Source organism: Pseudomicrostroma glucosiphilum (assembly GCF_003144135.1).
Source record: "Pseudomicrostroma glucosiphilum strain MCA 4718 unplaced genomic scaffold BCV69scaffold_2, whole genome shotgun sequence".
NCBI lineage: Eukaryota > Fungi > Basidiomycota > Exobasidiomycetes > Microstromatales > Microstromataceae > Microstroma > Microstroma glucosiphilum.
Window position 1 is genome coordinate 214605 of NW_020289914.1, and position 23831 is coordinate 238435.

At 56.5% G+C, this 23831-nt stretch overlaps 9 protein-coding genes across 9 annotated transcripts; 1 reads left to right on the top strand and 8 right to left on the bottom strand.

The window, feature by feature from the left end:
* Nucleotides 1–616: 616 nt before the first annotated feature.
* On the bottom strand, nucleotides 617–3629 carry BCV69DRAFT_244614 (hypothetical protein; the record flags this gene model as incomplete). Its single annotated transcript, XM_025490121.1, has 5 exons — nucleotides 617–1874; nucleotides 1953–2057; nucleotides 2172–2263; nucleotides 2797–2959; nucleotides 3070–3629. Coding segments are annotated over 5 exons (2178 nt in total), but the record flags the coding sequence as incomplete, so codon positions are not given.
* Nucleotides 3630–4048: 419 nt separating this feature from the next.
* On the bottom strand, nucleotides 4049–6536 carry BCV69DRAFT_280296 (hypothetical protein). The gene has a single exon (XM_025491564.1). It carries the CDS (start codon nucleotides 6268–6270, stop codon nucleotides 4345–4347), a length of 1926 nt encoding a protein of 641 aa, XP_025349855.1. The 5' UTR covers nucleotides 6271–6536; the 3' UTR covers nucleotides 4049–4344.
* Nucleotides 6537–7086: 550 nt separating this feature from the next.
* BCV69DRAFT_296677 (hypothetical protein) lies at nucleotides 7087–9408 on the bottom strand (the record flags this gene model as incomplete). The annotated part of the gene is made up of 2 exons (XM_025494032.1): nucleotides 7087–8955; nucleotides 9040–9408. 2 exons carry the CDS (start codon nucleotides 9406–9408, stop codon nucleotides 7087–7089), a joined length of 2238 nt encoding a protein of 745 aa, XP_025349856.1.
* Nucleotides 9409–11537: 2129 nt separating this feature from the next.
* On the bottom strand, nucleotides 11538–13449 carry BCV69DRAFT_296678 (putative SUC2-invertase; the record flags this gene model as incomplete). The annotated part of the gene is made up of 3 exons (XM_025494033.1): nucleotides 11538–12293; nucleotides 12377–13225; nucleotides 13297–13449. 3 exons carry the CDS (start codon nucleotides 13447–13449, stop codon nucleotides 11538–11540), a joined length of 1758 nt encoding a protein of 585 aa, XP_025349857.1.
* Nucleotides 13450–13868: 419 nt separating this feature from the next.
* On the bottom strand, nucleotides 13869–16162 carry BCV69DRAFT_266052 (hypothetical protein). Its single transcript, XM_025490799.1, has 5 exons — nucleotides 15669–16162; nucleotides 15525–15594; nucleotides 14484–15449; nucleotides 14111–14410; nucleotides 13869–14036 (listed from the first exon to the last, which is right to left on the bottom strand). The coding sequence occupies exons 1-5, from the start codon at nucleotides 16092–16094 to the stop codon at nucleotides 13882–13884; spliced, it is 1917 nt and encodes a 638-aa protein (XP_025349858.1). The 5' UTR covers nucleotides 16095–16162; the 3' UTR covers nucleotides 13869–13881.
* A 116-nt stretch (nucleotides 16163–16278) lies between these two features.
* On the bottom strand, nucleotides 16279–18876 carry BCV69DRAFT_94651 (hypothetical protein). The gene is made up of 2 exons (XM_025495655.1): nucleotides 18585–18876; nucleotides 16279–18475 (listed from the first exon to the last, which is right to left on the bottom strand). Exon 2 carries the CDS (start codon nucleotides 18439–18441, stop codon nucleotides 16597–16599), a length of 1845 nt encoding a protein of 614 aa, XP_025349859.1. The 5' UTR covers nucleotides 18442–18475; nucleotides 18585–18876; the 3' UTR covers nucleotides 16279–16596.
* Nucleotides 18877–19547: 671 nt separating this feature from the next.
* Nucleotides 19548–21564, bottom strand: BCV69DRAFT_280303 (oxidative stress survival, Svf1-like protein). Its single transcript, XM_025491565.1, has 3 exons — nucleotides 21475–21564; nucleotides 20888–21106; nucleotides 19548–20806 (listed from the first exon to the last, which is right to left on the bottom strand). The coding sequence occupies exons 1-3, from the start codon at nucleotides 21495–21497 to the stop codon at nucleotides 19648–19650; spliced, it is 1401 nt and encodes a 466-aa protein (XP_025349860.1). The 5' UTR covers nucleotides 21498–21564; the 3' UTR covers nucleotides 19548–19647.
* A 52-nt stretch (nucleotides 21565–21616) lies between these two features.
* On the top strand, nucleotides 21617–22636 carry BCV69DRAFT_266056 (transport protein particle complex subunit). The gene is made up of 2 exons (XM_025490800.1): nucleotides 21617–22058; nucleotides 22132–22636. The coding sequence occupies exons 1-2, from the start codon at nucleotides 21797–21799 to the stop codon at nucleotides 22302–22304; spliced, it is 435 nt and encodes a 144-aa protein (XP_025349861.1). The 5' UTR covers nucleotides 21617–21796; the 3' UTR covers nucleotides 22305–22636.
* BCV69DRAFT_235018 (cytochrome P450) lies at nucleotides 22470–23649 on the bottom strand (the record flags this gene model as incomplete). The annotated part of the gene is made up of 2 exons (XM_025489899.1): nucleotides 22470–22636; nucleotides 22719–23649. Coding segments are annotated over 2 exons (1098 nt in total), but the record flags the coding sequence as incomplete, so codon positions are not given.
* Between the last annotated feature and the right edge of the window lie 182 nt (nucleotides 23650–23831).

Sequence of the window (23831 nt, forward strand, 5' to 3'; positions counted from 1 at the left end):
TGTCAGTCGTTGGATGGCTCTGGGCTTCGCTGGCTGTGCCTACTGCGCTTCCACCACTAGCAGGCGCGGCTTCGAGTGGCTTGGACTCCTCGAAGGGCGACTGTGGTGCTTCGTCGAGAGCGCTCTTGTCAGAGACTGCAGGTTGTTCAGATGTAGCTGCAGCCGCAGGAGCAACAGCGGCAGGAGCGGCGGAAGTGGTGCCAGTCTTGCTCACGTCTGTAGCTGGCTCAGCAGTCGAGGAGGTGCTAGCAGCTGGCATAGCAGGGATGTCTGCGGCTTTGCCCTTGTCGTCTGCTGCCGTTGTCCCTTGGCTCGTGTTGGCGGCAAGACGCTGGTCGCTTCCCCTCTCCGGTGGGTGGGAGAAGGTAGCAGCATTGTCATGAGAACGCCCGAGAAGGCGACCGATCAGGCTACGTCGACTGTCCTTTCTGCCCTCCTTGCTTGCAGTGGCCTCCTTTCCTGCCTCGAGGTATGCAATGCCTGGTGCTTTGATGCTGAATGTGTTCGGTGTGTGGCCCGCAACGAAAGGCGATTGCTGTACGGCGGGAGCAGGGGCGGAGCGCGCCCGCTTCTCGGGAGTGTAGGCTGCGCCATCAACGACGTAAGGCTGGACATCATCGTCGTCGCTCTCGTCACTGCTGTTCTGTGCCATGTTTTCGTCCAGGTCGTACTCTGTGCCAGCAATCTTGGTATCGGCAGCGATCTTGCATCCGATACCAGTGCATCGCTCCGATTCGTGACCAATCGAAGCCAGTACACCGGCAGCATCGGCGGTTGGAGCGTCCAGCACCCGCAGCTCCAGCGGGCTGAACCACTTGGGCACAATCCAGTAGCGGAAGGGGATGAGCAAGGTGATCAGGACGGGGAAGCCAATGCCGGCAATCGTCTGGGAAATGGCAAAGGTAATGGCAAAGAAGAACCATTGAATGCCGACGAAGAGAGCGATCTTAGATCGGCGAAGTTGGTTGAGAGGATCGTCAGCAGGGGCCACTGCCCTGTCGCGGAAGATGGCAAGGGTACGAGAGGTGATGATGTTGCCTTCGATTGAGCCCCAGCCGACGAGGACGAAGATGCCAGCAAAGACGGCTCGAGGCATGGTGCCAAGAGCAACGAGGAATGGTCGTGTCATGGTGGCGAGGGTGAGGGCACCAATCAGAAGGTGCGAGCCTCGCTGCTCGACGACACGGGTGTTGACGACGTGCTCCCGGGCAGGGAGTGAGGGCTGCTTGCGCACTTTTCCAGCATAGCCACTGTTACGGGCAGCGGGTTTCTCCTCGTCCTCCGAGGGCTCCTTTACCTGCTTGAAGACAGAGAGGGCCTCCGTGTGCCAAGGGCACTGAGGCACAAGTCCGTTCGGAGCCGGAAGACCAAGAAGACCAGAGACAAGTGTGGTAATACCGAGCAGGAAGAAGTCCCAGTGGAAGCCGGCCGGTCGCCTCACGGGGAACTGGCGTGCCTGGGCCATGACGCTGGATACGTTGTGGTCAAACCAGAACAGCAGGGTAATGAGAAATCCGAGCGGTGCGCCGACAAAGGCCCATCGAGCCTCGATGTTCCAGAAGTCGATGAACCAAGAGCGGTCCATGGTCGGGAAGAAGGCGCGGGTGATAGGCAGCCGCTCGATCGGAACACGTCGGAGCGAATTGTCCGGGAAGTGGGAAAAGCCGGTCCAGAAGATACAGCCGGCGGCAAATGCAAATGCAGCCACCGACGAGCGCAGCTGAAAGGGCAGGTAAGAAGTCTTGCCGACTGCAGATACGAAGTAGACGGACACCACGAAGAGCATCGCGATAGCGACTGAGAGCCAGCCGGTCGCGTTGTCCAGCGGTGCAGGCTCGAATTCGAGAATTAGTAGCTCGATGCCCTTTTCGATGCTGTCGGGGGAAGAGGACATCGCGGTCAGTCGCAGTGCTGCGAACCCTATAGCGCTAGCGGCTTCGGGAAACACTTACTACACAGCTCCGACGTAAAAGCCAAAGGTGGAAGAAGTCATGTCCGTGATGAAGCGGGTGAAATCGCTAAGATTGAAGATGGCGGCCAGGAAGTGGAAACCAGCGCTAATGGTGCGAAAGATCGAACAAATGCAGTGTCTAGGTCAGCCATCGCTGTCTCCTCTCACGTCCCGCGCTGAGTACGCGTACACAGCTGTTGCTGCTGCTGCTGCTACTCACGCCCAGATCAGCGACCATGCCTGGACGCGCAGGTAGTCCATTTGGTCGAGTCCGTAGTAGTCAACGACGATGTCGTATTGAGTGTAGTTGACCTGTCAGTGGAATCAGAGATAGGGGATTGGAGGGCGTATGATGAGGAGACAGAAGGAGGTGCGACCAGTGCGGAAGGTTCAAGGGGGGGTCGAAGACCGAGGAAAGTGAAGTGCACAGGTGGTCAGCGTCATCATCCAGTCTGGCCTTCGGCCATTGTGTCAGAGGCGGGCAGGGCGGGCCAGCAGCGTCGGAAAGGGCAAGGCAAAGACGGAGGGCCAAGGTGCTGCCTGGTGCTGCAGCCGGTGCTAAGCGAGCCAACGCCATCTCAGCCAGCCAGGGTCGCGGGGCGCCTCAGTGGCCTGCACAGAAGCACCGCCTGCATCTCGCCCCACGTCACCGGGCGTCGCAGCCGGAAGGCACGATAGGCAGACCGCAGAGGCGAGGGCGGGGCAAGAAGCAGACACAGGCGCAGCACTTCCACCCAACGGCCTCTGCTCTGCTTCAAGCCCACGTCCGTAATAGGCCGAAGGTCATGGTGGTCACAACCGGAACGGAGGGCCAATGCCAAGCACCACATATCGGGGCCACTCACCAGATTGATCAGACCCGTTACACCGACAAAGGTCAGCGGCTGCACAGAGAAGAGGGGGAAGATGATGGCCACCATTGCAGAAGCCAAGATGACCTCATTCACGCCGTAGGCTCCATTTGTGCGATGGTACATGTCTAGCACATAGGCAATGGCCGGCATCAGACTGAGACAGTCGTGGGTAATATCAAGGCAACGTGCATACGATCAGCCTTCTTTGCTCCTGTGAGGTAATTTGCCTTGTGAACTTTGCTCTGCCAGCCTGTATGCACTCACTTGATAAAGTAGATCCTCACAACAGCCTGAGCCACTGTCCACCAGTTTCTCGGCTCAAAAGTGGCCGTCCAATCGCTGAGATAGTAAGGAGCCCTTCTCTTTACATCGTAGTACATTCCTCTAAAGGGCTTAAGCTCATACAGCCATCCACGTCGACTCCAGGGTAGATCACCTCGAAAAGAGGGGAAAGAGGACTCGTCTGATGATACTCCTGGTCGAGTAGGACCATCCCTGCTGGAAGAGGAAGAGGAGGAGTCACGACGATTCTTGGCTGCTCTCGAACCACCTTGAGAAGCATCGAGACCTATTCGCTCTGCTTCGGGAACGCCTCGATCCACTTGTCCAGAACGAGGCTTGCGACGCCTCCGTCTGGGCTCCTCGCGTGGAGCAGCCTGCTTATGCGATGGGCTGCGCTGAGGAGGGGCAGCCGCTGCCTGAGTGCTATTGCTATTGCTGTTGTTGCTGCTACTGCCAGGTTCACCCTGTTGTGAGAGAGTGGCCGTGGTATCGCTTGGAGGGACAGCAGCTGCTGCGCTTGGTCCGGGTTGCTCGGATGCCATTTTGATGGGGTATACAAGAAGAGGAGGGAAAAGGAGGAGAAAGAGAGAGCAACAATCGCAAATTGCCCCACTAACGCTGAGCGCACAAGCTTCGTCGCAAATCCCAGGATGGAACGAGGAACAGAGTCTCTAGTGCAGACGAGATGAGATCGACGCCAAGAGGGGGAAAGGGCAAGGGCGACGTGTGGATGGTGTGATGGTGCTGCTGATGAAAATGCGGGGTAATCCTCCAGCCCTGAAATGTAGATCGGAAATCCGCCTCAGAGGGCCCGCCGTCAGGGCAAAGGGGCAGCACCAGCGGAAAAGGAAAAGGACTCAGTCCGCTCGATCGCCCGCACATCTCACGCGGACCCTTGATTCTTGGTTCCCCACGCTTGGACGCTTGGCAAAAACAGAGCCCATTTGCTTGACTCCACTATTCCGGATAAGCTCAAAGGACACGAGGCAGCTCACTACTCACTGCGTAAACGTCAGCACCAGTATAGACGACACAGAAATGCTATGAACAAAGTTCTGGGAGACGAGAAATCAGATCAGAGAGACAGGATTAATGCTGAGGGAGGAAACGAAGGGCGAGCATTCCGAAGGGGGGCGGACTACGGGCGTGCCAGACGCTCGGAAGCCATTGTTCATGATTGCTCAGCGGCGTGTGTGAGATGAAAGAGGCAGCGCCCATTGAACAGGCCTCACCAGATACTCGGTAGCGCACCTGCAGCTAAGCAAAACATACAGACCTCCTCCGTCCTGCTCCTTCCCTTATACGTCGGATGTCAGTAGCAGTAAGCTCACGACGTTGCCGGCCTGGTTGTTCGCCGCCACTTGCGACTGGCACTGGCTGTGAGGTTTCTTGCGACATGGTGAGGAGTCCAGCAGAGGAATGTGACCTGCGGGAGCGAGCTCGCACAGCTTGCTCTGGGTTGGCCATGTGAGGAGGGGCGAGACCGAGAGAAGATTGCGCTCGGAATGGTGGGGGCTGCCTCACTGCTTGGCTTGAGGAGTTCTCCTTCTCGAACGTGTGAGCCTTGCTGAGCGATGGGACACCCTGTCTCCATACGTCAGCTCGATTAATTGCCTCGCCTCTTTCAGGGGGACGATTGTACGCATTCAGCTGGGTGGAGAGCGAGGTGCTTGGACGCTCAGATTCATGCTCTGAGTGTGGGACCTGGATCTCGATGGCGTTCCCTGACAGGATAGCAGGAGCCAGAACGCTTTTGCTCCTGCTTCGAATGGAGTACCTGACGCTTTGGCCCCGGCTCTTCTTGCCATTGGCTTCCGTAGCGAGCTGTGCCTCACGGGCTTGTCGCTCGCGCAGCTTGACCTCTTGTGCTTGACGCTCTGCTGCTTGCCTTTGCTGCCACTGCTCCCTGGCAGTGGTCAGTGCTTGAGCTTCAGCCAGCTTGGTGGTAGTGGGTCGCTGTAACTGCAGCAATTTGGTTAGGTGTCGCTCCTGAAGTTCAGATAGAGTCATTTGACTCATCCGATTACTTGTAGTTTTGTCTCGGACGCCAGACGCTTTTCTGGTATCTGTCCGTCCGAGGGAAGCTCGATAGCGCTGCTTCTTCTCCTCTTCGCTCACCACGATCACGCGCTGCTCGTTGTTTTCGCCAGACTGGAAAGACGATGGCTGGTCATAAAGCGTCTTGGGTCGAGCTGCTGGTGTCGAGGATTTGCGATATGCATCAGGGCGAGAAGTTGCTCCTGAGCCTGCAAGACCTCCATAAGTGTCCAACATCGTCGATGCCCCTACGGATTTCGAACGACGTCTAGCGAGATCAGATGGTCTCGATGCAGCAATCGCCTCAAGCTCGGGTGACAGACCCAGGCGAGGCGTAGTGGAAGGAGCAATACCTCTCGCATGGTACGAGTGCATAGGCTGGGGAGCGTCCTCTGCAAAGAGGTCCGCCACGCTCTTTCTTCGAGGCCTGTATACAGAAACCGTGCGTGCAGCACTCAACCAAGGCCTGCTCTCCGGCGTTGGCGGTGCTGGGTCTGCTGGCTTCTCGCTCGAGATTGCGGCCGGAGCGGCCCCACTCCGGAGGTCACTGATCGTCTTGCGAATTTGTTGAATCTCTCGTAGCAGAGCTTCCTTCTCTTCCAGTACCTTCAGTGCAGCTGCATGGCGAACTTGATCTGCTCTAACGTCTTGGGAAGATGTAGAGGCATTCTGACCCTCGGCGGCTTGGGTAACAGATACATCAGGGCCAAGAGACTCAGCCGGACTAGCATCTTCAGGAGGTCCAAGGAGACTCATCCCGTCTTGAGTGATTGTGGGTAGTTGAAGCTGCGGCACAGCATCGAGGCTCTGCCGCTGTACAGAGAGACCACTCTGCGAGCCCGTCTCGAGACCATCTCTGCAAATAGCCTCTCCTTGACCTCCTCTCTCGTACAGTGTCCTCTCGCTCTCCGCTAGCGTCAATCCCGTCTCCTTCTCGGTCCCCTGGAACGAGACAGCCGGGGACGACGAGGTTCTGCAGGACGTCTTTACATATCCCTTTCCCTGCTCCCACTTCTCAAGGTCAGTGGCGGCAGTCTGGATCACTGAGCGTTCAGCCTTGGCGGCTTGACGGAGCAGACGGGCATGGCTGGTTGACTCGGGGTCTTTGCGGAGGGACTTGAGTTTGGTGCGGAGGGAGGTGAGCATTTGTGGGTGTGGCCAGACAGCTAGCGGGGCTGAAGTCGGTCTAGAATCGAGCTTCGTGGGCTCAATTGTGATGTGTCTCGAGGTGAGGTGAGGTGAGGGGGGAAGGGGACGGAGCGGGTTTCCGGCGACTGAGGCCAGCTCAGGAGAGACCCAGGATGTCGAACTTGCGACGATGCTACGCAGACTGGCTGAGAAGGAGGGATTGGGAGAGGGAGAGGAGAGGTGGAAGAGACAGAAGGGGACACAAAAGGAGACGTCGATCGATGGACTGACGCAAAGGACAAAAGACCAGAGTGGTCCGGGTGAAGCAACTCAAATTGGACATGTGCAGGGGCCACATCACTTTCACCCTCTTCTCGCGCTCGGCAATGTGCACCGCGTCGGCCTGCACATCAGATAAGGCACTCACTCCGAAGACTCAAAGCCAAGGTAGGATATATCGCAGGTGACAACGAAGACTACAAGAATGTGGAGGGAGAGGAGGGAAGGGAAAGGGGGAATACACGTCACAGGGAGAGACAAGTCCAAAAGTAGGAGCAAGGAGAAGGGAAAGGGGCACCGATGGAACAAGGAGAGCAGAGGGAGCAGAGGACGGAGCAAGATGAAAACTCAAGGAGGCCAGCCTCCTTTGAGAATCCATCAATAGGGTAAAGTAGGGAAAGGCAGAGCACCAAAGTACCCGCCTGGAAGCGAGGTCGGGAAGGAAGGTAGAGTCTAAAAGACATGTACAAGTAATGTCGCGCTGACCTATTGTGGCTTGGGAGATGGTGACAATGACGAGAATCCATAGGGTGCTTTGGGTATGTTGCAGGGTATTCACCAATTCTCTCGAGGCCTCTTTCCTGTGCCCAGTAGCGTACTTGAAGATGACGACGTGCCTTGCGGGAAAGCGTCGCCATAACGATGCCCCATTGCTTCGGGAGCAAAGGAGCTAGTGCCACTTGTGATGTGGTATCTTGCATCAGGGCCTACTCGACCAGATGCATCATTTCCTGCGCCGGCTCCGCTGAAGGACATTGGCGCTAGGGCAGCCATGCCGCTTGCCTGAGACGTCATGTTGCTCGTGCCTGGTGCACTATTTGGGTCAAGCTCGCCGGCCTTGTCCCCACATTCCTTCTCAACCCTCCAATGCCGTCGCAATGCGTCGGAACGAGGGAAGCCTCGACCGCAGACCTCACAGATGTACGGCCGGTCACCAGAATGGACACGAGCATGTCGCTCCAGATCGTGCTTTCGTGAGAATGCACGAGTGCAGGAGGAACAGGCAAAGGGTTTGAGCTGCGAGTGCGACCGCAGATGAGTCTTGAGGTTGTACGAGCGATGCTTGGCAAACGTCTTGGTGCAGTGAGGAAAGGGGCATCGAGCCACACCATCCTGCTCCAGTGACTGGTTCATCGTCTCGTTGAGGGCTTGCAAACAGTCTTGCTGAGCCTGAGTACCTGATTGGCGAGTCGTCGCCGCCTCTGCCAAAGCCACCGCTCTTGGATTGGGAGGAGGAGCATCTGGATAATCGTCCATTTCGTCATCAGTGCTGCCATTACCGCCATTGAGATTCTTGCGCGGAGTCCTCCCAGATCCGAGGCCGTCAGCGCTGGATGAAGAGCCAGGCTGTGCTCTAAAGTCCCTCGCCACTGACGTGGCTGGCAGGCCCGAGATAGAGGAGGGGACGAGAAGAGGACGGTGATTTCTCGAGCTCGTCGGCAGTGCAATGTCCGCCTCGAATGGCTGCAGTGGTGCTCTGGGAGGAGGCCCGCTCCTATTCACAGACTGCAAGACACCATCGGACCAGTCCGACCTGAAGTAGGCTGGGCCGCTCGATGCACGCTCGCCGAAGCGGTCGATCGCTTGGGGCACTGATGTGTCGTAGCGCGTGCTCGTCATACTCGATGCCCCAGAGTCCGCGCGCATACGATTGTTCGACGAAGAAACATCAAACAGGGCTGGTTGCCCTTCCTGCAGTGGGAGGTGTGACGGTTGAGACCGTGTTAGACTAGCGTAGTTGTGGCCGGTGCTAGGAGACTGGAAGTGAGGCAAAGCGCTTGGGTATGTTGCTGTCGCAGAGCTAATGGTGCGCATACGCTTGGGGCTCGAAGGCTGACCAATATCGTCATTCGTCTGCTGTCTGGACGTTGATGGCGAGGCTTGAAGACTGCCGCCGATGGGAAGATTGTAGTTGAGCTGATGCAGGTGCAGTGAGGCAGAACGTTGAGGATGGGTAGCAGAGCTAGCGTTGCCAAGGGAGCCAATGGGCTGCTGGTACAGGCTGCCATCAGATGAGGCCTTTGGCAGGCCAGTATAATAGCCATCGTATGACGGATTGGAAGACGGCATCTGTCTCTGCTGCGTGATTTGACTGCCGTCAAACGCATTAGCACTGTGGTATCCTGAAAGCTGAAGGAAATCTTGCGTCGCCGAAGAGACATCGTGGCTTGCCATAGATCCTTGATCGCCATACTGTACAGATGCTGAGGACGGAGATGATTGATCCCGGTCTGGATGCGAAAGAGTAGTCTGACCAAGAGTATCTGCAGTGATCGAGCCAGAGCTGCTTGGGTTCCACGCAGATCCGTATGGTACCGACGTAAGTGGAAGCCCGTATGCGTCTCCTGTACCGCCAACAAAGTCCAGCCCGCCAAAGTCGTCAGGCATTCCTTCAGCGAAGACGTTCATCCGGGTATGTGCAGACTGCGAGGGCAAGGGCGGAATGGACGTTACTGTTACTGTCAGTGGCAATGTAGCAGTGTGACTGTCGCAGTCAATGTGACTCACGTATTGATACTGTGGACCCTGCTCTAGAAGTGCCGCCGGGATCTCTGGGAATTGGAACTCGCTCGAGACAGGCCCCTCGTCTACGCCTGCGCCTGTTGCAGAGGTGACATCGGATACAAGACTGCTAGCATTCCCACTGCTGAGCAGCGCTTGTGTCGCCTGCAGAGTATCCTCGAAGTTTGCTGGGAGCGATGAGGTGGGGTTCAGGCGTTGATCTAAGTAAAGGGACGACCCGGCGAGTAAAGAGGCATAGTCCGCTGCACTTGCTGATCGATCGCCATTGTCTGTGTTGCTATTGTCGATGTCATCGTTGAACCTTCTCATGAAGGCGAAGTCTGTCGTCCTTGGACGACTGGCGACATCCGCCATAAGTGATCTTCCAGATGTACGTCAGCAGAGCTGCGACAAAACAGGTGCAGAAGTCAGCACTCCACTAGGCCCAGATGATTGCAGCTGATGGCTGAGAACGCATAAGACAGCAAAGACTCACCGAAGCTTGATATTCTCTGCCCTGGCCCGCCAGTGGCTATCGAGAAATGATCGCGAAGAGAAGATGAAAAGGGCGCGACTAGGGAGTGGGGGGGCCACACCTTCCACCCGGATGACAGGCGAGGACCAGGAAGCGCAAGGAGGGTGGGAAGTTTCGTGGGTAGAGCTCTTTGCTTCTTCCGATGTGGTCCGGCTTGCTCAGGTATAGTAGATGTAATGTACGGGACTCGCTTTCGGGGCGGATATCGCTCCTTCGGCTGCTAGTGAGGGTCGCTTGCAGACTTGCTGAGTAGGGATAGGACGTCTTTTCGGAACGGGAGATGAATAGGGTATGGCAGTCGGTGGAAGTGCGCCAGAGGAGAGATGGCAGAGAGGGGAGAAAGTGCGACTAGAGGCAAGAGCAGGTGCCTAGAGCCAGAAGGGGCGAGACTGCCCTTATATGCAGCGAGACGCCCAAGACGTCTTCTGCAGTATGCTCGGAAGTCTGACCCGGGGGACCTATGTCCTGGGGGAGGTGATACGGATGATTGCAAATTTCACTGAGTTGCTACTTTGCTGCAGCTTGATGACTCCTGCTGCCGTCTTCCGCGGCCTGACTGCAATACGGTATGTAGCTTCCTTTGCCTCTATCCCTACTCTCTAATGACGAGTCGCTGCTACCTTTGCGACCGTGTTTGAAGAGACAGGGTTGAGCTCTAGCCTGGGAGCCTTTGCCTGGGGGGGACGGGTAGATATGAAATGACCCAAGCTGTGCCTGAGCTGGCCGTACTGAACTAAGTCTGTCTCGGGGTGGCAAGCCGAATCCTATTCGCCGTTCCTGCTGGTGCTGCTGCAATGAGCAATGTAGGCCAGAGGGGCTGATATGGATTTGCTGTCCAGCTGGCTGAGTCAATTGCTCAGTCCCACTATGTACCTTGCTTGGAGTGCGACTGGGCCCTGCCAAGCAAAAGGGGCCGTGAGCGGGTGTAAATGTGGGGGGGACGAGGATGTAAATGGGAGGACTCTTAGGAGACGGTAGGCAGCGAGCAACGCCAGATGCCGCGGGTGGATTTGATGTGAGGCGAGGTATGATAGGTGGGCAAGGAGTAGTAACACCTGAACATCAAATGAGATAGATGTAGAAAGATGGGGCGAAGCCTGCGTGTGGCCACTGCCTGCTGCTGCCTGCTGCTGATGATGATGATAATGATGATGGTAGCTGCCTGCAACCTGGATGCTGCACAGGGCTTTGCTTGCTCTTTGCCCCTCTTACCTCTTGTCTCGCCTAGTCTCGCCTCTCCGCTTCTCCCCGCCTGCCGGCCGTCCTTGTTCGCCTAGACCCTCGTCTTGCCCTGGGACCTTTTTGCGCGCCTATACTCTCCTCCACGCCCTGTCCTGGCCCCACCACTGCTCCAGTCCCCTCGCTGCTCCCACTTCCCCACGGCTTTCTAGGTTACATCGGGGCGCCAAAGCGGAGCTGCAGTCAGGAGAACACCGAAGCCGTCGACGAGGCGCAGGCAGGCATCAGTGGGTGGGCGTAATTTGTGTTTGTAGACTATTCCCGATTAGGAGCCACAAGAGGCAAGCGACCAGTCAAGTCTGTCCGAGCTCCAGCAGGTGGGCGCACTCTTCTCCCCCCCCCCCAAGAGCCGGGGCGCCGATTTGCTTGTCAAGCGAGACAAGTTCAGGGACGGACAGACGCCCAGCCCAGCCCGCCCGGCCAGCCCGGCCCTGCCCAGAGGAAAATGCTGACAAGGCGTGGCGCTCTCCTGCTTGCAGCCACACCACGTCTCCCTCGGCCCCGCACCCCCCTTCTATGGATCGCCATGCGTGCATTTGTCGCGCCGCTTGGAAAACACACATATAGAGATGTTCCATCGAATTGTGACCAGTCTCTCAGGGGGCAAAGATCAGACCCAGATACGTCTCCGCCCCTGGGACACCGCTGTCACACTACAAGGAGATGAACGAGTAGAATTTACCACCTTGGATGTATAGAAGATACTGCATGCCGTCGATCTGTCACCACTTTAGCATCCCTCCAACCATCCGCTCTTCAAGGCTAGCACGCGCATTCCATCGATGTGGACGCTACCATCGCCCAACACCACCTCGAGCGCATCGGGAAGGGCTCCCTGGTCCCAAAACGTAAGCACGGCAGCGGACTGAACTCCCTCGTTGACAAAGACTTCTACCAGAGACCGGTCTACGATCAATCGCAAGTCCCATAGCTGGTCAGCAGTCGTCGTGTCGTTGGAAGAGTAGCGTGGCTGGACGTAGCTGCTGAAGCGATCCGTGTAAAAGGGACTATCGTCCGCCCACGTGCCGCCGACCTTGCGACGATCGATGTAAACACCGCCTTGGGATCCTCCCACCAGGCCCACGCGCAGATATTGATCTGTACGACTGCCATTGGCCGAGGCGTAGATGCGCAGCTCAGCAAAAGAGGATGCAGTCGCATTCGTTGCAGCATCAGCGCTGATGGAGAAGTTGGCAGAGATATCATAGGCTCCTACAGCATTTTGTAGCTGGATGGTCTGCTCACCAACAGCTGATGTGCTGTTGGTATTGCTAGCAGAGGACGTAGCATTTGCGCTCGAGCCCTTGCTGAACACCTCTGACTTGGCGATCTCAGTGGTATTGACGGGTGTCATAGCCAGCTGGTAGTCGGAGAACAGAGGGTTGAGGGCAGCGTAACGAAGCGTGACCTCGCGGGGCACCGACATGCTCGACCTCCATCCTTCTGAGCCAGTGGGAGCGCTGTCGGCGTACTGCCAGTTGGAAGCCTGGAGGGGGGCACGATGAGGAGTGAACAAAGTCAGTCTTCCGCTGAGGTGAGAGAGACACTGCTAAGTAGGGTCGGACTCACCCAGCCAATGATCATGGTCTTGTTGTCAGCCACATTGTTCCACGTCTGAGCTGCATACCAGTCCTTGCCGAAGTCAGCCAACCTGGCAGCTCTATCCCTAGGCTCGAAGGTTGTACCGTTCCAATCACCAATAAAGTACTGGCTTCCAGAGCCTCCAGGTGGCCATCCAGGGTTGATTGAAACGAGGAGGATCCAGGTCGTCTGTCCATCCTGGGGTCCTCCAACCATCGTGACGGGGAAGAGGTCAGGGCACTCGTACTGGTACCCCAAGATTCCGCCGAGGGTGAACTTGCTCGCCTCGGTCCATGTTTTGAGGTCTGACGATGTGTAGAAGCCCACTTGGTACTGCTGAGCGTGGGAGACGGCCATCACCCACTGCGAGCGGTCTGTGTCCCAGAAGACCTTGGGGTCACGGAATTGTGTCTGGAACTTTCCCGAATCAGAGAGTACGGGATTGCCTTCGTATTTTGTGTAGGTGTACCCTCCATCCACAGAGTAGGCAATGTTCTGATTCTGCTCCTCGGCCGTGTTCAGAGTGTAGATGGCAATAATGCGATTCTCCGGAGCAGTAGATTCATTGAAGAAGCCACTGGTATTGTTGGTATCAATGACAGCTGAGCCGCTGAATATACCCTCCGTTGAGTTCTTGGGTGAAATGGCCGGCAGATGATTCTGCCACGCGTACGAGGAAAAGCTACTCGAAGTAGCATGACCCCAGTGCTGGTTGCCTGCTACGAGGCCGGTAGGATTGTATTGGTAGTACAGATGAATGGTGCGGTTCCCAGCAGGACCGGAGATGACCAGACCGTTCGGGTCGTTCATGAAGCCCTGACTAGGGCTGTAGTGGATCTGTAGACGACAGTGAAAGTGGAAGTCAGCCACGCGTCCAGGCGCGGGGAATCCGAATGCTGTGAGCTCACCTGAGGCCGGTAAGCTCCATCATACGAGACGGGAGTAGTGCCGTTACTAGAAGCAATGGTGCAGTTGGAGGTGTCACCTGAAGCACTCTCTGTCCCGTTGCCGTTGGACATAGCCCGGCCAACCAGTAGAGCTGGTTCCTCTTCCAAGGGCATGACCGATGCCAGAGCGCAAGTTACTATGGATGAGAGGACGAGCAAGGGCAGCAACATGCGCATAATCGCCGATCTGTTGCTGGGTATCAAGTCAAAGCAAGAAGTTTATGAGGGAGAGAGCTGGTACAGACGGACAAGTAGCTTGCCAAGAAGTATTGGAGTGATGCAGAGCACATCACATTCACCCCGCTGTGGAGATCGGTTCCGATACTCTGGAGCCGTAAACCCCTCGTAGTCTACCAACCGAGGGAGAGGCAGCGGAGCGGCTTCTTCTCGTTGCGGGGCGCCCCACATGCAAAGTGCCGTCACCCCCCGTCACCTCCCGCCAACTTTCCGGCCGGACCAGGAAAATCTCTCCGAAATTCGGAAAACGGTGAGAGATCGCCGCTTCCGACAGTGCACACTGTGGAGGATGTCTGATGCTTCGCTTCATTACGACGACGACATCGACGCCTCGTCTGCAACATCCTCGTCCACTGCTACGCCCACGCAGTGTGCGCCCATCTCATTCGGGGGTCCCGCCGACGCCAGGACAATCTTCTGCCCGTCCGGGGAGTATCGGACCGATGTCGGTGTGAATGATGTGCCTGCAGTAGGAGGGCGAAGATGGTCAGCCAAAGCAGGCAAGAGCACATTGCTTGAAAGATGAAATGAGACCTACCACTGGACATTGGCACTGGTACTCCCTCCAGTCTCATTAGAGGCCCGGATGTATGCTGAGACAGCAGGTCCCACGTATACACTGCAGCTGTCCCTGTCACAAGTGCTAGTTGTGGTAATGTCGCTACCGATGAGCCGGAAAGATTTGCACTACCTGTTGCTGTCGGCATCGGTCTCCAGGTACACGTGGAGATCGACGCCGAGAACAAAGCAACGGTCAAGAGCTGAGGTGCAGACGTTGGTAATGACGATGCGGAATCATCCACCACAGAGTAGATGAAAATCGTAGAAGGCAACGTCTCTGGACAAGTCAAGCTCCGTCAGTCAGGGTGCTCTTTGACAATTTGTCTTGGAACTTCACTTCTCCAACTCACCATTTCTCACCGCCAGCAGCTTACCGCTCGGATCCCACTCCATCCAGCATATCCCCACCTTCGGGTTGTGTTTGTCCCAATCTGCCTTCAACGCTGGGGGAGCCACAGGCAGAGAGCCCTGGAGGAAGCCGACAATCCCCCGTCCGCCAGTCTGCTCAATCCATCCTGTCGGTTCGCGGAAAGAGCAAGCAGACGACTTGAAGTGACCGGTCGAAGAAAAGTTCCTCTTGGCGAGGTCAAGTGAGGGGCGTAGCACTCCCCAGTCGCCTGCATCCGGAGAGGCGTCGATGAAGGGGGTGAGGAGGTGAACTTGTTCGTCGTAACCGCCCACGGCCAACAAGCCGGTCGCATGGTGGCTCCCTCGACCGGAAGGCTGCCATGCGACTGTCCTGATGCCCATACCTCCCCCGGCTATGATCACCCCCTCGTCTCCGTTCTCTTCCTCTTTTGCCCTGCTCGAGCCACCCCGAGTGGTAGGTCCAGAAGACGAGCGCAGACTGCCACTACTGCTCGTCCCGCTGGCCTTGAGATTGGCACTTTCTCCATCTAGCCCATCACCGTGGGGCTCGAAGAAGATCGGTCCTTCACTCTCCTTCTTCGCATCGCTTGAGATCATCAGCGTTCCTCTGGAGTGGCCAGTCGGCGTGAAGAGGTTGAGCTTGTATTCCATTGAAGACTCCCAGACCGCGATTAGAGTGCCATCGGGTGACCAGCTGAGGGAAGCAGCATCGTTCGTCCTGGCCGGAAAGGAGCTCTCGAGAGTCCAATTGGAAGCCAGACCTGGGCCTGAAGAGGATGATGAGGCTCCGCTTCGATTGAAGGCAAGCAACGCTGCGTAGCTTCCCTGTGGCCTTGAGGTCTCTTGCTCAACGTAATGATAGATTGCTACCGTCTCTGGTGCGCTTGTATTCGGATTAGCTCGATGCAAAAGCGCGAAGCGTGTTCGGTCAGTTGGGTGCGGAAAGTCTGGCAAGGCAGAGTAAGGGGGCTTGATTCAGATGTCAATGTCATGAGGATGAAAGTGATACCCATAATACTCACATCTGCTTCTCTTGACGTCGGGAAAGAATGCTGCCGAAGAATCGGCCAGGCAATGTGCAGTCATAACAAGCTAGCCATTCAAAAAGCAGAGTCGTGGTTCAGCTACTATCCGCGCACTTGCCCTTCCAACAGTCTCTGCCTCACCTCATCTCCAGCAAAGGTCAAAATCGTCGGCGGTCCACCAGCCGGCGCCCAAGCAGCTCCCGTTATTTTCATCGGCCCACTTTCAATGACTGCCACAGCGCCTACATCTTCTCCCCTCTCCCTCTCCTCTCCTTCACCAGACAAGATCGCCCCCTCCTCAGGCTGTCTCCTCGGATCTAGTACGAAGACATCTACTCTCCCTGCGCTCAGAGAAGCAGCGAGAAAGTAAGCTCCATCGGGAGACCAGGCGGTGTGCTCAATAGGTGGGTGGGAAGGCGGGAGGGTCCAGGAGCGCACGAGTGCGAGGGTTGCGGCGGATCGCACGAGAAGGGTGCGGGACTCGGCGACGGAGAGGAGGAAGGTGGATCCTGGGGAGACGTGCAGATTGGAGGGGGAGTCTAGTGGATAGAGGGGCGTGAAGTTCATGTTCTCGCTTAGCTAGTGGCCAGAAGTACGGCCTGAAGGAGGTTCTGGAGGATGTCTCTCTTGGTCTGAGGAAGAAGGGAGCGGATCTGAGCGTGCAGCGGAAAGACGAAGTGTTGGACTCCCTCCTTCACCCTGCCCACGCGACGCGACTCCGCGATGCTCGGGCTAAATTCCACACACAAGGCCAAGAGCAGAAGCAGTGTCTAGGAGCACCTATGTAATGAAAGTATGAGCAAAGGTATGGACAAGGAAAGCTATTCACAACACGACCAGCGTTATGTCATGGCTGTGTGGTTCTACCTCTACTAGGCCTTAGGGGGCGTGAATACCGAAAAAAGGAGAAGCAAGGCATTAGGGGGTGGGATCGTATAGGCATATGCTGCGAATAAGGTCACTTGGACTGCTGGGACGCATCTGGGTCAAGATAGATGGCTGCATGGTTTGTCAGAAGGAAGTCTGAGCTGCTTTGTCTGTTGTCGTTCGCAAGGTTGTCCGCACTGCCTTAGACTCGAGGCGGACACGGTGCAACCATTGTCGCTGACTTTGTTGCCTCGGAGGGCGGGGGCGGGTCTGCTGAAGACCCACTGATCTGAACGTCTCTACTCTGGATTATGCTGCTCTCGAGCTCGATGACGGATCTCAAGTGTTGCTGATCATCAGTACCTTGAAGGAACATACGAAGGTTCTTCAGAGCTACCAAGACCTCTTCCGTGCCGATCTTGTCTTGTGCCTGACGCATCCGAGCCTGTGCCGTCGAACCTGCCTGGTGAGCCACGTGCGAAGGGGCAGCTGTAGCACTTTGGGCAGGGCCAGCTCTGATGCTCGGAGGACCAAAGCCAAGCTTCGCTTGAATCTGAATCATCGCATCACTTCCCAACAATTCAGCAAGTTGTGAAGGCTCAGGTTGAGCAGAGGACGGGGCTTGCGAATGCGGATCGGCGAAGTCACAGCCAGACGAGGACGAAGGGGAAGGAGGGGGTCCCCAGGGCAAGCGCTCATCCATGAGATCCAAAGGAGCCGCCTGTGAGGCGCTCGCGAAAGGGCGAGGAGAGCTGCTACGAGGAGGCAGACCGTTGTCTGCGGCTACATGCTGATTGGCTTCAAGATTTACTGGTAAGGCTGCAGGTGGTACATATCCACTGGCGACGGGGAAACTTCGAGGAGTCGCATCCTCCAGTATATGCCCCCCACGAGGGGGTGCCAGAGACAAACTCACGGAAGGGTCACACCATCCTTTCATCTGAGGTGGTGTGCGCGAGGAGGCAAAGCTGGACTCCATGCTTGACTGCTCAGCACTCAGTGAGGTTTCCCATGAATTGTCAAAGTCAGGCGAGCTGAGCATTGAGTCAGCTGAAGTGTTGATACTGAGCTGGCTGTCGTTGTGTGTGTCGTCGGCTGGACCCAATGTTGTCAGCTGATCGAGAGTCAATCCGAGGGTTTGCAAGCCTTGAGTGAGACTGGGGAGTGCAGGGTAGAGCGCGCTTGGATGCTGGCTATCAGCAGACGGTGCCGGAGCGCTGGCCCAGTCGAAAGTGAGAGGTCCGGCGTCTCGGTCGGGAGGCATGTCGTAGGAGTTGGTTCGCTTGCCTCCCAAAGGTGAAGTACCCTGACTGTTGTCGTGTCGGCTTAATATTGGGACACTAGGCGATAGGTCGAGTCCTTCACCAAGTCCAGAACCGATGCCGTCCGTACCCTTATGGTGGTGCAAATCATCGTCCGAGACTGCTGTTGGTCGAGATCCTGCCGGCCATGTCGCATAGCGGGAATGGTCGATGCCTGCTGAGCCCCACTGTGCTGCATTGAACCCCATCGCTGGTCCGCCCAACTTTGTCGGCTGATATTGCTGCGATGTGCCGGCCGCACGCTGCTCGGCCCATCCTTCTCTTCGAGAGACGGGGTTCGAGACGAAGGTGAATGGAAAGGGAGAAGCTGTGGGGCTGGTGTCTTGTACAGCCGTCCAGGACGGGGTAGCATTGACTTCAAAGGCTGAATCAGGTTCCCATTGCATCTCACTCGTCCGTTTGACCGGGGTACTGCACGTTGGTGGGACAGCCGGCCTGGCTGGAGTGGAAGGCCATTGAAGAGCATGTGCAAGCGAGGAGCGCCCTTGTGAAGAGGGCGCCTCGGGGGGAGACGGAAGAAACCATTGCTCAGCGGTGGTGGGAAGCTCATGTGCTCTTCTCTGGTCGTGCTCCTTCGATGGCGAGCTCAGTTGTGCATGTACGCTGTCCCCATGTGACTGCTCGCGATGAATGTCCAATGCTCCGCTCAGAGTTGATGATGACTGCTGAAGAGGTGGCCCATGATCGTCATGAGGTGGGGGGTACTGATGACGATCATAGGACATTCTCGAGCTGCAGCTGGCGGAGCGGCGACTTCGACTGATGAAACCCGAGTGGAAGGCAAGAAGAGAGGAGGATGAAGTTGAGGTATTGTTCGCCTGATGATGATGATGATGAGAGGGCCATACAATTCTTCTGCTGAACTCACCACTCAGAACAGCAGCGCCAACTTCATACCTCGACGTTGCGCTCGAAGCAGGCAAGGCAGACTAGCTGCGATTGTGATGCTCTGGGAACAGGGGGAGCGCTGGTGGTGTGGGTCTTGAGGGGGCTTGAGAATGAGCTGGAAGACTGATGCAGAGGAAGAGTGCTAAATGAGAGTGGTTGGTGGCAGCAGAAGCAAAAGAGTGTGGGGGTGTTGGGGGCTTCGTGGTGTAGCAATTAGGTAGGGAGCGTGTGAGGTGGTGAAGAGAGGGGGAAAGGAAGGCTTGTGGTGGTGTGGCAGAGGATGGCGGGAAGAAGTGCAAAAGCAGGGTCCACAGCCTTGCATATGAGCCGTAGCCGCCTCTGCCTTGTGCACCTGCTGCTGCTGCTTAGAGCCGCGAGGAGCTGGCAGAGCAAAGCAAAAGGGCGAGTCCAAAGAAGGGGTCACGCAGGAACGGAGCTGGTATACCGGGACCGGGGAAGAAGGGATCTTGCTCGGCATGTCTCGCACTGCAGCTTGAGCCGAATCGAAGCATGCCTATGCCAAGGCTCCACTCATACTTCATCTTGCCTTTCTCTCCCACGCTGCCGAAGAAGCTGAGCAGCAGTGCACGTCGAGGTCATGATAGCGAGGGATGATGCCAAGGGCGATTCGAAGGAGCAACAGGAGCAAAGTGCAGCATGGCCCAACCTCACGCAAGGAGGGAGTCGACTGCAGCTCTGCACGCAAATCGCGCACGCGCCGCCCGGGAAAAAGAGGACCCACCCTCTTCCAGGCCGAGGTAGCGTGAATAGAGGGAGGACAGGACACGCACCGGGGCTGCGTGAGGATTCTCCCTTTGCTCAAGGGCCCCCACATGGGGCCCTCACCGTCGCACACGGCATTGTAAACCTCTCACTCGGTCAGTACTGTTTTGCTCGCTTCGAGAGCGGACGCGTGAGCAGAAAGCTGGGCTCAAGGCGACAGGCAAGGGATCACTAAAGACACTTCGATTACCATGGCCGGAAAGTGTGATCTCACGATACAACGAAAAGCATCTCCCATTCTCACTACGTCTAGACCTAATTTACTTGCCGCCAGTAATGTTATCGCCCACGACAGAGCTGATGAAGGTGTGCTCCTCGAAAAGCGAGCCCTCCACCTTCTGTCCATCCACAGCGTGTTCTCCAGAAGGGACAGTCAAGGACAGCGAAGCGGGGTTAAGCGTCTGGTAGATGTAAGGCTTCGTGCCCGCAACGTAGTTGACCACCTTTCGCACCATGTAGGGAATCTCGGCCAGCACATCCACCTTGTCAACCAGTCCCTTAGCCTCGGAGACGGGCGAAGGCTTGCCGAGCTCCACCTTGGTGCTAGCTCGGACCAGCTTTGACGTGTCTCCCTTCCTGTCGCCACCAGTGCTCGTGAGTTGCGGACCCTCCCAGGTGAATTGAATGGACTGCGGGGCCAGGTAGCCAGTCTCGTTGTCCAAAACTCGATCGAGATGCTTGACGCTGGACTGAGATCCCTTGGATGGGTCGGATGGCGACGACTTGGACCCTCTGGTCGCAGCAGTGACAGCAACTAGCTCTCCACCTACAGTGACAGAGCCAATGTTGACCGTCATACTCTCTCGACCGCCAGTTTCACTGCTGGACTTGCTCTGACCGCCCGCGGATGCTCCTCCGTACTCGCTGGTAGTGGTGAACTCCATCATGATTGCCTGAACTCCGCCTAGGTCCGGCGACTGGAAGTTGCAGAAGTTCCACTTCGATGCCACGAGGTTGGGCCTCATGCCCTGAATGGCGTGCACAAACATACCTTGTCCCTCTGCATCAATGGCTTGTCCCTTGATGATGAAGTGGCCAGTGCTCTTGGCAGTCGGCCAGAAGCGGTGAACAACGTATCCATCAGGAGAGCTGGGGTTGGATCCAAAGATGGACTTGCCGCCATTGGCACCAGATCCCAGCTTCCAGCCTTTCGCAGCAGCGGGCCTGGTGAACGAGTAGGCCAACTGCAAGTCATCGCTCATGTTGGCTTCGATGGTGTACTTCTCAGATCCATCGTCGAGGGTCTCGAAGAGAGCCGAGTATTGGTCCGACTTGCTGGAGCGCTTGTCCCACTTCTTGTTGCGGAAGCCCTCAGGAGGCGGGGTGGTAAACTTGGTGACGTTGACCGACTTCCAGATCTTCTGGTTGGTCTTTGGGTTGAAGTACTTGAAAGTCACTTGGATCTGAGGGTACCACAGCCTGGAAACAGGATTGGGTCTCGGTTCGGTCAAACCCACCTCTGTCGTCGCGCCCGCTCTTCCACCAAACCCGCGTACTTACCCTACTGCAGAGTGAATAATTTGACTAGTAGCAAAGCTGCCATCCTTCAGGATAGTATACCAAGTCTGTGTCTCGGTGACGAAACCACCAGCGCAAGTCCACTCGAGATCGGAAGGCTCGAGCGCTCCATAGAGGCTGTCCTGAGGAACGGTGTCGGTGATGGCATGGAAGTTGCCCTCCTTGACAGCAGGCGAGCCGCCAGAAGCTCCTGCGTTAGAGCTGAAAGGTCGAAACAGTGAAAGGAGGAGGACAGCTTGCAGTGTCAGCAGGAAAATTTCAGTCGCGGGTAATATGATCTCGCATTGCCCCTTCACGTTCCCTAGGTGCTGAGGCCAAGGGGCTACCTGAATCCCAATATCACAAGCGGCAGTGGGAGAAGGGCAGAATCGTGATACCCAATGATCACTTGAGCTTTCACTCATCCTCCGTACAGGCTCCAATCTCTGATCCCACTCAAGACGACGCTCTGAGCTCATCTTGCCCACTGCCCTACCCGTCGCAGCCATGCCACCTCTCCACTTGTCGGCGCACCGCGGACAAAAGTTGCTCCCCAAACATGCGTACCCGGCAGAGCCTTCAGTACTCACAGCCATGATCCCCAGCCTGACATGATGAGAGTACGGGAGAGGAAGAGGAATGTGGAGAGGAGTAGGTACGTTAAAGGTCCAGCTGTTGTGGACAGTGAGGAAAGGGAGGGGGTAAGCAAGTCCGTCGTCGGGAGGCGGGTCTAGCGAGAAAGCAACATTCACCGGCCCCACCGACTCAGCGGCGACGGAGACGACGGCCCGCCAAGCGCGTCCGTCCACTTCCGTTCCGGAGAACCCTAGCCCCTTTTACACTCGGCCTGCCACTTTGCTCACCTCCTTCCTCCCACCCACCTCTCCTGTGACGCCTGGTGGGACCCCGATCATGACCTCGGTAACCTCCTCCTCTCAGCTCTGGATCATCTCGAAAGCTGGAGGTCTGATCTATCAGTCGGCGCCTCCTTCTGGAGCGAGCCCGGCCTTCAATTCCGTGTCCTCCAACGAAGCCCTCATCCTGGCTGGTACCCTCCATGGTATTCACGCAATCACTGCAAGGCTAGACCCTACGACTCAGGGGCGGAACAAGGGAGCAATGGAGTCACTCGAAGCTGATGGTTTTGGACTAGCAATCAAGGGTACTGCCACAGGTGGGTACAGAGAGCAGAAAGCCGTGTCCTGTCTAGCTACTGAAGCTCTCCTGCTCACCCCGCATCTGAACAGGCGTCAAATTCGTGCTGCTGCATCCTGCTACCCACCCCAATCCTCAGGGCGCTCTGCAGAAATGCTACGAAGTATATGCAGACCAAGTGATGAAGAACCCCTTTTACACAATCGAAATGCCCATCCGGGTACAAGGCTTCGATAGAGAGGTCGCAGCTGTGCTAGTTGGCTAAAGTTCTTCACATCACGCGAGCCACCTCCTCACATCTTTTGAGAGCAGCATGGGTATCGCATAGAAGATGATGGGTAATCTCACAGAAGCGTCTACAAGGTCGACAGCGCCACATGGATGCGTGCCCCTACGATCTCCTCTTCCTCTCTACACGCACCCTCATATATCTCGTCGGGGTTCTCCAATGGCTCTGGCTCAGGTCTGGTAACGGGACATTCTCCAGAGTATATGCTATGCCACGCTCATCAACCGTGACAAAGTCGTCCATATAGAAGATCAAAGATGCAATGGCGACAATGCTTTCCAGCTTTGCAAAGCGGATGCCGGGACACTCTGCGCAAAGGAAGAGAGACGAGCAGGCTTGAGGGAATGACTTAACGCACTACAAGACTGTGCTCAACGAAGGCATACTCACTGTGGTGACCTGCGCCCCAGGCGATGTAGGTGTAGTCGGTAGCTCCTTCTCCCCTGCTATATCTGGTTGGGTCAAAGCGGAACGGAGACTTGAACGACTCGGCATCATGGAGATTGCTCGCTGGAGAGTAGGTGACGTAGACATCATCCTCAATCGGTTGTCCATAAATTGTCAGGCGCTCCTTTTCAACCCCTTTGGAGTCCTTGCTGGGCCCGGGATAGTAGCGAAGCAAGGAATTGGTGAGGAGCATGCGAATGGATTCCTTGAAGCAGAGATGCAGGAATGTGAACTTGTTCTCCCATTCGTCTAGCGATATCCTTGACAGCGCCTCGTGCGGTGTCAACGACTCAAAGTCATCGCCGCGAGCTTCGGCAGAGTCCCTGACTGTAGAAAGGACTTCCTCCCGACACTGCTTTCGGAGCTCTGGCGAGGCGCCCAAAAATGCCACTGTGTACGCGCCTGTACCGATAGTGTTGAGCGTACCTGCTAGAAGAGCTCCGATGACCCATCGTGAAATCTTGTCAATGTTCATCTTCTCGTCGATCAGATTCTGGGCAAAGTCTTCCTCCCGCCCTCCTTCCTTGATCCGCTTAGCAATCGCAGTGCGAGTCATATACCATAGCGTGAAAGCGCCCTTTAGCCTCATTATCAGTCGCGGTTGGGGTAGCCATGGGCACAGCGTTGTCCAGAAGCCGGAGTTGCGCTGTGTATGCCAGAAGGCAGTTTGCAGCTTCCGTAGCTCAGAAGGGGATGAGGCCCACTCGCACATTCCCATGAGGCGAACGGTGAAGCGGAAGATGAGCGGGTAGTAGGCCTGTTGGAGATCTATGAGAACACTCTCTCGGCCTTGGAGCCAGGACTCGAAGCTCTCAATGGCATCTGCAGTCATAGGAGCCCTCAAGTTGTTCAGCCTCTTGGGCGAGATGGCTTGGATGATGGCCCTCATCTCTTTCTTCTCCTCGCTGTCTACCTGCCCATCCTCGTTGAGACCCTTCTGCTTGGCGCCCTGAATGCCCGCAAAGAGAAAGCTGTTGCCTCCCGAAAACGACAGATCCTTGTTCATACACACGGCTCTCATCGCAGCTTCATCTGTGCCACCGACATGGTACACGA